The following is a 12,703-nucleotide window of genomic DNA, read 5'->3' as shown; positions in this document are numbered from 1 at the left end:
ATCATGGGGACAGAACGTACTCTAGAGGTTGCTATGGAATGATGGGTTACAGCTGGGGAGTGTCCACCTTGACTGATGTTCCTGGCCCCAGAGAGTCCGTGATTAGAGCCTGTGGCCCTGAGCTTGACGGAGCCTCAGCCCCGGAGGAGCCCACAGCCCCACAGCTGAGAGCTGTCATCCACCCTGGATGCTGTTCTCGAACCACAGGGCATGGGGCATGGAGAAGGAATAACTTTGGAGAAGGAAGACAGGTTTTTGGTTGGTTGGTGGTTGTGGTTCGCCTTCTTTCTCCACCTGCCTGTGAGTTCTCTCTGCTTTAAGAGCTGCTTTCTGGACCTCGTGCTAATTTAGAGTTTCATTCATTCCTGCGTGCGTTCAGTGAATGTTGACTGCCCTCCCATCCCATTCTTGGTGCTGGAAATATAGTCAGCAAAACAAGACCCCTGCCCTTAGAGACCCTCCACCTAACGGAAGAGATTGCCCTGCCTGAGGCTTGCTGACGGCTGGGTAGAGGAGGGACTCAGGGCAGGGCGATGGGTGAGCGCTGCGTTCACGATAGGACAGTCGGGAAGGCCTCCTTGATAAGCTGCAGTCTGATCCAGAGACCTGCAGGATGCAAGTGACTGGGCTGTGTGGGTGTCTGAGGAAGACTGTTCAGCCAGAGCCAAGAGCTAGTGCAGGAGCCCGAGGCAGGAACAGCAGGAGATGGGCAGGGCTGTAGCGAGGTCAGCTTGAGGGAGGGGGCCTAAAGGGCAGTCAAGGCTCCTGATAGGACTTGGGCTTATTCTCTGGGCGATGTGGAAGCACAGGGACTTCTGAGTGGAGGAGGGATGGATCTGAGCTATATTTGAAGGATCACGCCCACAGTTCTGTGGAGAATTGACTGGAGGGGGCAAGGGAGGAGGGAGGGAGACTTGTCGAGGCCACTTCAGTCCTCAGTGAGAGTGACTGGGGCTGTGGCCAGGGTGGACAGGTGGGAAGACACCCATCTGGATGTGCTCTGTCGATAGGGCCGTGAGGATCACTGATGGGTGGATGTGGGTATGGGAGGGGTGTTAGGAGGACTCGAGGCTTCCCGGGGAACTGGGAGGACAGAGCAAGTGCCTCCTGAGTTGGGGAGGACAGCAGGAGGGCCGCTCTGGAGGGGCTGGCTGAGTTTGAGGTGCCCGTCAGAGTCCTGATGGCGGGCAGGTGGGCAGCTGGATAGGAGTTGAGCAAGGGGGCGTCATAGAAGTTGTCTTTAAGCCTCTACTGCGGTGTGCTTGACACACAATGACTGCACATGTATAAAGGTTCGGTTTAGTACACATTGACGTGAGTCTACACCATGAGCCATCACCGCAGTCAAGGACATGGACATATCATCGCCCCAGAAGTTTCCTCGTGCCTTTTTGTGGCTCTTCTTTCTTGCCCCTCCTCACCCTCTGCCCTGCTCCAGGCAACCACTGGCGTGCTTCTGTCGTTACAGGTTAGTGCCATTTTCTGGAAGTTTGAATGAGTAACATCATGCAGTGTGAGCTCGTTTTCCACTCAGCTTGGTGACGTTGTTGCAAGTGTCTGGAGGCCTTTCCTGTCTCTTGCCAAGTAGGATTCCATGGTGACAGGCCTCGGTCTGTCCGTTGGCTGGTGGCCACCTGTGTTGTTTCCGGATTTTGACCGTTATTGATGAAGCTGGTCTGAACGCTGTGTGCAGGATTTGTATAGACACGTGCTTTCTCTTCTCTTCAGAGTGGATTGCCTGGTCCCACGATATGTGTATGTTTAATATTTTAAGAAATGGCCGATTTGTGTTCTACTATGATTGTGCCCTTTTGCATTTGCACTAACGCGTCAGGGTGCCACGTTGTCCTCTTTGTCAGTGCTGGGCATGCACGGGCCATGGGCCTGTAGTAGTTCTCGTGGGCATGAGCACTCCTTGCAGTTTCAGCCTGCGTTTCTTTGTCATGTGATCTCGAGGGGCTCTTTTCTGCTGACTTTGCTCTTCTGCAGTGAAGGGTCTCTTCAGACCTTCCACTGTCTGCAGTTGTTGTTGAGTTGTAAAAGGTCAGTAAGTATTTGAGATGCAAGTCCTCTATCACATATATGTTTTAAAAAGATGTCCCCAGCCTGGGACTTGTTCTCCAAGCACCCTTTTCAAGGTCACTTTTCCCCTGTTTCATTTTGGATGGCTTCTATTGCCATATCTTCAAGTTTGCTATCTTTGATTTCAAGGTGTTCAATCTGCTGTTAATCCTCTCCAGAGTATTTTTCTTTTTTTTTTCTTTTCTTTTTTTTTTTGGAGGAAGATTAGCCCTCAGCTAACTACTGCCAGTCCTCCTCTTTTTGCTGAGGAAGCCTGGCTCTGAGCTAACATCCGTGCCCATCTTCCTCTAGTTTATACGTGGGACGCCTACCACAGCATGGCTGCCAAGCAGTGCCATGTCCGCACCCGGGATCCGAACCAGCGGACCCCGGGCCGCCGAGAAGCGGAACGTGCGAACTTAACCGCTGCGCCACCGGGCCGGCCCCCAGAGTATTTTTCAAACTCAGATATTTTAGTTTCTATGTCTAGAAGTTCAATTTGGATCTTTAAAAAAATCTTCCATATCTCTGTTTAACATGTCCAGTGTTTCCTCTAGCTTCTGGAACAGATGGGATACAGTTATAATGACTTTTTAATGCCATTGTCTTGTAATTCTGTCATCTGGCCGTTTTTGATTTTTTTCCAATCTATTAATTTGACTCCTCATAATAGATTGCATTTTCTTCCTTCCTTGAAGCCTTGGTAATTTCTGATTAAATGTAAGATATTGTGAACTTTGCCTTGTTTTGTGCTGGATATTTTTGTATGTCTGTGAGGGTTCTTGAGCTTTGTATCTTGGACTCGGTTTGGAAACGATTGATCCCTTTCAGCTCTTGTATTTGTTCTGTTTGGTGGGATTATGGCGATGCTTCATTATGGGCTCATTCTTCTCAGTACTGATGGAAACCTCTCAAGTACTCCTCCTGTGCCTGTAGATTGAGTTTTTCCACTCTGGCTGGTGGAGAAGGAGCTCTTCTAGCCCTGTGTGAGCCTCGAGGACTGTCTCTCTGATCTTCCCTGGTGTTTCCTCCATCCCTTCAGGGATTTCCTTGCACGCACACCTGACCAGTGCTCAGCAGGGACCTGATGAGTCCCCTCAGCACATCTGTGGAGCTCTCTTTCCTCTTGGTGCACTGACCCCTGACCCCTGATGCACTGCCACTGTCCCTGACCTCTGGCTGCTTTGGGCTCCCCAGCCCTTCCTGCTGTGCAGAACACCCCAGGCAAGAGCTGGGCTGTCCATCTCCCCTTGTTTGTTTCTCACGGGACCTCTGTGCTTTGTTTACTGTTGCTCAGTGTCTTGAAAACTGTCACCCATTTTGTCCAATGTCCTGTTGCTTCAAGCAGGAGGTAGAATCTGGTCCCTGTTGCTCCATCTTGCCTGGGAATAGATGTCCCAACTGGAAGTTTTGTTGGGAGAACTTTCTTGTTTAAAAGGTTTCCTTGCTAAAGGTCCCAGTTGTTGCTCCCTGACTATACCATTCTTGTCACGTCCCTCTCCCGTTGTTTGACTGTGAAGTTTAAAGTCTGCACACACTTAGTAAAACTGAGGTTGTGTAATCGCTTCTGTTTCCCCGAGCTGTGTCGTATTTTGCTTTCTCCAGCTTGTGAAAGTGGTGGCTCCTTGGTGGTAGAGAAAGGCCACCCTTAGTGCTGGGAGAGCCCTGGTTCCTTTGCTCCTTCCGTGGCAAGCCCAGTGCCATGTGCTGAGGGGCAGGATGTGTGCTGGCTGCTCCTAACTGTGATCCCGCTGAGCTGCTGCTGTGCCCCAGCTGGCCATCCAGTGGTCAAACTGCCGAGACCTGGCAGGGCTGCTAGGCTCCCACCCTGCGGTGGCTCAGGGTGCCACCACTGGAGCACCCGCACATGTCGGGACCATGGGGGTCTGGGCCCTCCTTGGCAGCACAGGCAGGAAGCAGGACTGGCTCTGGTATGGCCAACTCCACAGGGCACTCACCTCTCTCCTCCTACCTTTGGAGGAATCGAACTGCCTGGCAGGAGCAGAGGTGGGTGTGAGGAACCTGAGGATGTGCATCTTGTGGCCACTGAAAGATGAGTGTCTCAGAGACAGGTGCTCCACAGCCAGGCATGCCCTCCCTGCCCAGAAATTCCATGTAATTCCACTGACGTTGGTGCAGTGGTCACCTGTTGTTATAATTTAGACTTTCGTTTAAAAATAGACATGTGCTTTGAAAGGTTCTCATTTCCTGTTTTGTTGGGAAAGCTGACCATGTTAGCTGTCCAAGCAGGCACACTATGCTTGGAGGATGGCTGAGCTAGCATGCCTGTCCCCAGCCGCGAGCCCCCCGTGTGCCCGTGGACACCCTGCACAAGCTCCCGCACTCACAGCCAGACACTCGCACAAGAGGAACAGCAGCAGCGTCTGGGTGAAATAGGAGGAGGAGGAATGCTTTCTGTCCCTCTTGATGGGATCTGAGGACACGAGGCTCTTCTCACCAGACCTGGCGGAAGCTCTGACAGGAGGGGGTTGTGCACGGGTGAATCACGCTGCCACGTTAGCTTTTCCAGGGACGTCCCCATGGGACTGACCGAGGCGGTGCACTGCAGGCACCTGCCCTCTCTGAGCTCCCGTTCATACCTGTGCACACACGCAGACACATGCACACACGCACTTCGTAAGTCCCAAGTGCTTGTACCTCTGTCGGTCACTTAGAAGAGAGCAGCCGTCGTCTGACGTTGTACTGTTCTCATTGCCCTCTCAGGATCATCCCCACCCTGCTCCCTAGTCTGGGTCTTGGGGCTTGGCCATAAATCCCCACACTCAGGTCGCTCTGGCAGTTTAATGGGAGGGAACCCCAGAGCACTGGAGGAAAGGGGCTGGAGGAGGAGGTCGGGGGAACTCTTCCCGGGAAGCCTGTCTCCAGAGCAACCCTGTGCTGAGCCTGTTTCTCTGATGGGGCCTGATTCACGCCCTGCCTTTAAGGGAAGAGGGTGGTGAGGGAGAGACTGTAGTGGATGTGCTGTTCAAAGCTGTGTTTCCAGTTGACACCAATACAACCCTCATTTTCCTGTTTTCTTTCCTTAACTCTCCAGCAGCCAAATTATTTTGAAGCAAGTTCTGGACATCGTATCATTTCGTCTGTAAATATTTCTGTGTGTACATAAAGGATAGGGATTATTTTCCTTAAATGTAAGACATCTCATTATCATACCAAAAGCAGTAAATTCTTAACAACATCGAGTTTTCAATCAATGTTCATGTTTCTCTAGTTTCTTTGCCTTTTTTCAGTGTTTGGATTCAAGTGAAGTCCTTGTGTTGCAATTAGTTGACAGATTTTTTAATTCTCTCTTTTAACTTTATATTTTGAAATAATTATAAACTTCACAAGAAATTGCAAAAACAGCACAGAGAATTCCATGTCCCCGTCAGCCAGCCCCTGAGTGGTGACATCTCACGCAATTGGAGGGTGAAGTCAGCCAGAGAGAGCTGTTAGCACAGTGCCGTTGACTAGGCTGCAGGCTTTATCCCATGAGTCTCTTAGTCCAAAGCCCCTTCTCTTTTATTTTCTTCCTTGGTCATTTCTTGATGAAACAGGGCAGCTTTTCCTGTGCCTGCATTTTGCTCATTGTGCCCTTATGATTAGTTTCTCATGTTCCTCTGTGTGTCCTGTAAGTTGGTAGCTGTACCTGGACACTGGCTAGATTGCATTCTTTTTATTTGGGGGCAATACTCCTTGGCGGTGGGGGTGTACTTCCAGGAGGAAGTGTGTCTTTTTTGGTTGTTTGCAGCCACTGTTGGCCGCCGCCTAGAATTGTTAATTCATTAGGAATTGCACCAAGGCATCCCTTCTTCATGTATTAGGTGGAATACTTCCATCAAGAAAATCTTCCCCCTTAGACTAATCAGGTGCCTCAAAAGGCAGGATAAATTTTAAGTCCTTCCTTTCATTGACTAGCCTTCAAAATACACATCTGGTCTTTGCCATCCTCCAAAGGTAAACAACGAGGTGTTTTGTAAAAAGTAGGATTGGATGAAGGTTTAAACACCTTTGTGTTTGAAGCCGTTGCTGATGTCCTTATTTGTACTTAAATTACCCCATCCTTGGCCAGGGACTTTCTTCAGTCTGGTCCGGAGTCCTGGTGACAAGGACCCTGTTGGCCTCGGGCAGCAAGGAGCAGACTTGGAATCCGCCTTCAGGAGCCACCTGGCTGCTTGCAGAGGAGGTCTTGTGGAAGTCACATTGGCCCTCAAGCATGCTCTCGGCCTCTGAGCTGGGCATTGTTTCTTGCCTTTTCAGTGGACAGAGGTAGGGAAAGTGTGAGATAGTCCACTGTGAGCTCTTACGGTTACTTCAAAGCCAGGGTCAGGGCCTCACTCACCTTCATCTGCATCTCCACACCGTGAGACCCTTCTCAGCTGTGCTGAACCCCTGCGCTCACCGCACCAGCCGCACCCGCGGAGGAGCACAGAAAACCGCCTGAGAGGTGCTTATGCAGTTTGGGGCCTTTGTGTGTATCCCATTGGGACGTCGTGTCGCCTTGCAGGCTGAGAGAGATACACAGGTTCGTTTGTTTCCTTTTACTTTGAATTTTTAGGAAGAGCCTTTTAAGTTTAATTTTGTTTTGTAATTATGTAAAGTGTTTATTCGCATGGCTCCAAAGTCAGGTTTTAAAGCGAGATGTATTCAAAGAAGTCTCACTGCTGTTCCTTCCATCTATTTCCTCTCTTTTCCATAAGAAACTTATGGAGAAAGTATACTTTTCCTTCTGTTTTTAAAAATAAGCAAAAACATTTAGACAGCAACAAAAAAACAAAGAGCCTGATGCAGAAACAGGCGAAGGACTTGAACAGGTGTTTCTCCAAAGAAGACGTAGGTGCTCGGCGTCACTGGTCATGAGGGAAATGCAAGCTGACACCACAGTGAGATGCCGCCTCACACCCGTCAGGACGGCTGCTCTCAAAACACAGAAAACGACAAGTGTTTCTTGTTGGAGGATGAGGAGAAATTGGGGTGTTGTGTGCTGTTGGTGGGGATGTAAATTTGTATAGCTACTGTGGAAAACAGGGTGGAGGTTCCTCCAAAAATTAAACTCACAATTACTGTGTGATCCAGCAATCCTACTTCTGGGTCTCTCCCCAGAAGAAGTGAAAGCAGGGTCTTCAAGACATACTGCACACCCGTGTTCACAGCAGCATTATTCACAGTAGCCAAGAGGTGGGAGCGAGCCAAGTGTCCACTGACGGATGATGGAGTGTATTTCATCAGCTTTTTCTTTGATAGTAGCGCTTCGTGTGTCCTAAGAAGTCCTCACCTTCTTTGAGCTTGGCAGAGACATCCTCCTCTGCTCGTTTGAGAAGCGCTGTGGTTTTTCTTTTATGCTTCAGTCTCTAATCTGTCTTGAATTGCCTTTGGTTATGGTGTGTGCTGGGGGCTGAGTTATTTTTCATATGGATTTTCAGTTTTCCCAGCACTGTTTATGGAAAACATAAACATCCTTTCCCCATAGAATTGATTTAACGCCTTGTTGAAGTTCACTTGACCATATAACTGTGGATCTGTTTCTGGACTTTATTGCGTTTTATTTATACATCTGTTTATATTGTCAGTAATATAATGTCTTGAATACTATGGCTTTAAAGTAAGTCTTGAAATCAGTGAGTCCAACAACTTGGTTCTTCTTTTGCAGGATTGATTTAATTGTTCTAAGTCCTTTTGCATTTCCATATATGTGTCAGAATCATCCTGTCAATTTCTACAAAAAATTCTGCTGGAATTTTGATAGGATTGGGTTAAATCTTGTTAAATTGGGAAAATTGACGTTGTAACAATACTGAGTCTTCTGATCTCTGACTGTGGTGAATTTCTTCATTTATTTATGTCTTTAATTTCTCTCAGCAGTGCTTTGTACTTTTCAGTCAGATTTTTTACGGTTTTACTTAAATTTATTTTTAAAATTAAAAAATTCTATTGTAAATAACAGTTTTATAAATTATACTTTCTATTTTTTTGTTGCTAGTATATAGGAATAAAATTAGTTTTTGTGTATTGAGCTTGTGGTGTTGCTAAATTTACTTTTTAGCTCTAGGAGACTTTTTGCAGGTTCCCAGGATTTTGTGTGTATACAACCATGTTATTTCCCAAACAAGACGACCTTTTCCTTTGCAGTTTTCGTGTCTTTTGTTTCTGTCTCTGCCTCCTTGCCCCAGCTGAGGCTGGCGTCCAGCGCCGAGTGGAAACCCTGGGAGTGAGTGTCCCGCCTGTTCCTGATCCTCGGGAAAGGTTTTGGGTCTCAGCTGGATGCCTGCAATTGGCTGTAGACTCCTGTCTCGGTCCCTTTCTTGGCTGAGAACATTCTCTTCTACTCCTGGTTTGCCGAGAGTCTTTGTGAGTATTTTGCATGTACTGTTTATGCATCTGATTGAGATGATCATTCCCCTTTATTCTGTCAATGCGGTGGATCATACTGACTGGTTTTCAGATGTTGGCTAAGCTTGGATTCCTGGGGTGAGCCTCCCTTGGTTATGGTCTGTTATTCTTTTTATATGTTACTGGATTCAGTTTGCCGGTGTTTTCTTAGGGAATTTTATGTCTGTGTTCGTGAAGGATATTGTTCTGTAATTTTCCCTGTCTTGTCATGCTCTTATTTTGCCCTCATTGAATTAGTTAGGTAGTGCTTCCTCCCCGTCTCTTTCCTGAAAGCATGTGTGTAATTACGGTCTTTAACCTTCTCAAGTGAAAGGAATCAGCCTCCTTGGAGAAGTGCTGGTTCTAGGACCAGGGCAGGGAATAGAACAAGACAAGCCAAGAAGCTCCTTCGAGTGCTCAGTCATTCCAGCTGCCTGGCCGGCCACGTCCTCCCATCTCAGGGCTTCATGTCTCACCTGTCAGGGCTGCATGGCATCCCGTTGGGGTCTGTGCCCTGGACAGGTGGTGGGAGAGTGTGGTTCCTGAGTTCCTGTTGACACCCAGCTGGCCGTGGGGATGCTGTGCTTTGAGGGCAGAGGGCCTTTGTGCCTGGTCTTCCCGGGTGGGGGAGCTCTGCTGGTGGTGCTCAGCTGTGCCCGGCAGAGGTAGCCTCTCCCTATTGTGTGTTGAGGTGTCCTCTCTGTGGTCTAGAGTTGCTCCTGCAGAGTTGGGTTGAGCCTGGGCAGAGGAAAAGGTAAGCGGGGCCCTTAGTGGGATGTGGCCTCAGGGGCGGAGGGCAGGGCTAAGGCTGGGGCCTGCGGGAAGCAGGGCAGGATATGGGCATGGGGACCTGGCAGACCTGTGGCCGTGCTCCTGACCAGGGGGGCCTCTCAGCGTGGGGACATGCCACCCTGTACTGACAGTGAGCTATCACTGTCACTGTGGTCAGAACTGAGACACCAGGGCTGAGCAGAATGTCATACCAGAAGTTTCATTTTTCAGTACTTTGTGGTCTCCTGTGTGTGGACCAGCTGTGAAGAAGGCCTTGGCCATGCAACTTCTTGCACCCCCACAGGAAGGTGCTCCGGGCGTTTCCGTCAGGGTCTGCTGTCCTCAGCAGCTGTGGGAGCAGCCTCTGCCCAGTGGCAGCTCAGTACCTGCTCTAGACGCCCTGGAAGCTGGCTGTCCTCGTCCTTCCAAGTCTGTCCGAACGGAGGTGTGTCTGCTGCCCGGCCAGGGGCACCCTGCCTGCTGGTTTCTTGTCTTGGAGAGGCTGGGGTCAGGCAAGGGGTGTGTACCAGCCCCAGGACACTGGGCAGAGCTGCTGCCTGCTCAGAAGAGCTTTCCCGGCCATGTCAGAGGGCTTTACAGTGTCACCCTGGGTCCTTCCCGTGGGCTGTCCTGTGCCCACAGCAGTGGCCTTGCCCCACACCAGCGCCCGTGCGGCGCCACTTTGAAAAGGCAGTTCAGACACTCCTCTCTCACTTCACCAGACTTGGCCGGCCTTCGCCTGTCAAAGGAGCAGCTGTTTGTTCCTGCCTGGCCGGGCTGGTTAGCCAGAGAGCCCTTCCTTCCCCCCCCCCGCGTGTCCTTATTGGCTGCCGTCGGCAGGCCCCAGTCAGGGCTGCCCAGCGAGGGAAGGAAGGAGGGCCGTCCCAAGCCGTGGCTCCCAGTTTCCCTCCCCACCCCTGCGCTGCCCCATCATGCTTGGAGACCACAGTGGTCTCCCCGCAGACCGAGCTCTGCTCAGCCAGCCCCCCAAAACTGGACTCCGCTGCAAAATGGTGCTTCAGGCAGTCGGCAAAGTACTCAGGTGACCACGGTTGGGGGGCAGCGGTGGAGGTTGTCTGACTGTCCCTAGACCACCCATGGGTCAGGCTGGGGGGCGTGGCTGTAGGTGTTGTCTGCGTCGATCACATTCCCGGGTCAAGTCGCTATCGTGGGGCATGCAGCTTCCTCTGTGGGCCCCGGAGCGTGATGGGCTCAGGGAGCCTGATTTGGTCAGGAACTTTGTTTGGAGGGAGTTTTCCCTAAATGCCTGCACTTCCTGCGCTGGTGCTCGTGTCGGGGAGCTCTCCCTGTGGGAGATGTGGCCCAAGAGGGTCTGGTGAGAACACGGCCCACTTGTGACCATCTCCGTCTTTCTGGCTAACATGTCTTATGACCACAGCCATCCTGCCTTGTCGCCTCCCAAGCCCACTGGACAGGCCCTTCACCACTGGCAGGGTGTATAGCCTGTTGTCTGTGGCAGGGTGACCAGAGCCTGTCCACGAGTTGCCCCATCTGGAGAATTGATGTGGGCCCCTGCGGTCTGCTGTGGGGCGTGTTGCGGAAAAGCTGATTCTGATGTCCGGCTCTTCCTCCTGACCTGCTGCAGCAGGGCCTCCATGTACCACACACAGGCTGAGAGACCTTCTGCAGCACTGTTTCTGTCTCAGGAGAAGTGTCTTTCAGGAGTGCAGGAGAGTGTGTGTGCACACACGTGTGTGTGGAGGGCGGGGGGCAGGGCATGCTCCGCAGCTGCAGAGGCAGGCTCCTTGGGCCCACAGAGGGGGGCTCCCTGTGGGCCACAGCTCAGCCCCAGCAGTCATCGCTCAGAGGTGTCACAGCTTAGACTCAAATCCAGTTTCCTTCAACGTAATAGTCTTGTATTTGCCTGTCATTTCAGTGGGTCATGCTTTTTAAAATGAAAGTGAGTATCTCTTGCTTTTCCACTTCTGTCTTTAATCATAACCACATCAGCAAGCCTCTTGGTGCGGGTCTGAGATGAGGGCCAAGCCCGACTAGTGGTAGTCCTCGTGGAGTGATTGCTGGGTTCTACAACCTCCAGCCGTCTCTGGGCACCTCTGCTTTCCACCTTCCTCTTCCACAGGGTCCTTCCCCACCGCAGGCTGCCTGCGAGCCCCACAGGAAGGACTCAGAGGAGTTGAAGTGGTAAGCAGGGCTCTGCCCTGTGGCCTGCCGGGTCTGTGATGTGATGTGACAGGGAGGCTTGTTGGCAGAACTCTTCTCCAGGTGTCGGTTCAAATCAGGCATGGTGACCATCGTCGACAGTGTGTGGAGGACCATGTAGTGTGTGTGTGAGTGCTCGTGTGTACACTCCTCTGAGCGTGCCTGCCTGTGTGCATGGAGGGAGAGGGCTGAACGCTGAAACAGGCTCCGCGAAGACGGGAGGCAGGACTGCCCCTGTGAGCTGGCATGTGACTGCAGAAGTCCAGCCGGCCTGTGGGAGAGGAACGGCCGAGGCCGTCCTCCCTGGCAAAGGTGATGTTTCAGCCAGGTGTCAGAGGAAGGGCAGCGCATTTCACAGGCAGAGCGTGGGGGTGAAGCGTGCTCTGAGCAGAGTGCCCCATCGAGGCTGAGATTCTGGGTCAGCAGCACCTGGTGTGCCAGGGCATTGGGTCCAGGGTGTCTGCCTGCCTTTCTCAGTTGGCATTGGCTCTTTCCCTCTCAATGGGTCTCTTATTTTGCAGGGGACACAAAGGCTTGTGAAAGCATGCTTTGTTTGGGGGTGCTGACCGCCAGGCAGTTAAACCCACAAGAGAAATGACCTGCATGTCCCTCTCTGCACTGCCTGGCTGGCCGCAGCCTGTGGGGATCTGACTGGATCCAGCAGGGGTCCTGTTGGGGGGGTCTTCCAACCCTCAGCTTCCCAGGCTCTGTGACAGGAAGGGGGTGTGGCAGCGCCAGGACCAGTTACGATGGGGGAGGACGTGGTCCAGGTGGGCATCTCCCGGTGTCACAAGTGCAGTTTCAGGCCCACATGGGCCCGCTGCATCAGGAACTTGGTTGGGTGCCCTGTGTTTTCACCAGCACTGGGGGCGGGATGTTCACAGAAGATGAGAGCCCTAGGTCAGGGTCCCATTCATGTCTGGCCTGCTGTGCTGTGGGGGTGACAGGGCTGACCCTGTAGCAGCCCAGGGTGTGGCCTGCACAGCCCTGTCAGTGATTCCCCTGCCCAGCCTGTGCCCTTGTCACCTTCCCCAGGAAGGTCGGTAAAGGCTGGACCTTGGGCTGTGTGTGTGTGGGCCTGGGCACAGGAGCTGAGCTGCTGAGCGCCTCCTGCCCGGGGAGCCTGGAGTGAGGAGGGTCCTCCAGGCACCCTCTCCATGGGCCCCTCCTTTCTCAGACCCCAACAGTGCCCGCCAAGCGTTCCGGGGAGCATGTTGGTGGGGCCTCCCTGTGCCTGGGCGCTTTGGGTGCACTGTTCACTCATCGTAGGTTCCCAAAAACCCTGCTTCCCCATCTCCAGCCCTTTGACCTCCTCTGTCCA

General features: G+C 51.9%; 1 protein-coding gene across 8 annotated transcripts in view; it reads left to right on the top strand.

Annotated features, from left to right (window-relative positions):
* MOB2 (MOB kinase activator 2) overlaps positions 1-12,703 on the top strand; it is a 63,892-nt gene that overhangs the window by 36,887 nt on the left and 14,302 nt on the right. The window contains exon 1 of one of the 8 annotated variants that reach the window (XM_070230359.1): positions 8,459-8,529. The exons of 6 other annotated variants lie outside the window; for them this stretch is intronic. In XM_070230359.1, coding sequence (XP_070086460.1) covers positions 8,474-8,529 — 56 coding nt within the window. In that variant the 5' untranslated portion in view covers positions 8,459-8,473. Of the gene's footprint in view, positions 1-8,458; positions 8,530-10,055; positions 10,244-12,703 lie in introns of those variants that run through there. One more of the 8 variants, XM_001488276.7, reaches the window with a different exon arrangement.

Source organism: Equus caballus, chromosome 12 (genome assembly GCF_041296265.1).
Source record: "Equus caballus isolate H_3958 breed thoroughbred chromosome 12, TB-T2T, whole genome shotgun sequence".
Lineage (NCBI taxonomy): Eukaryota > Metazoa > Chordata > Mammalia > Perissodactyla > Equidae > Equus > Equus caballus.
The sequence above is the reverse complement of the archived record's forward strand: the minus strand, read 5'-3'. Positions and strand labels throughout refer to the sequence as shown.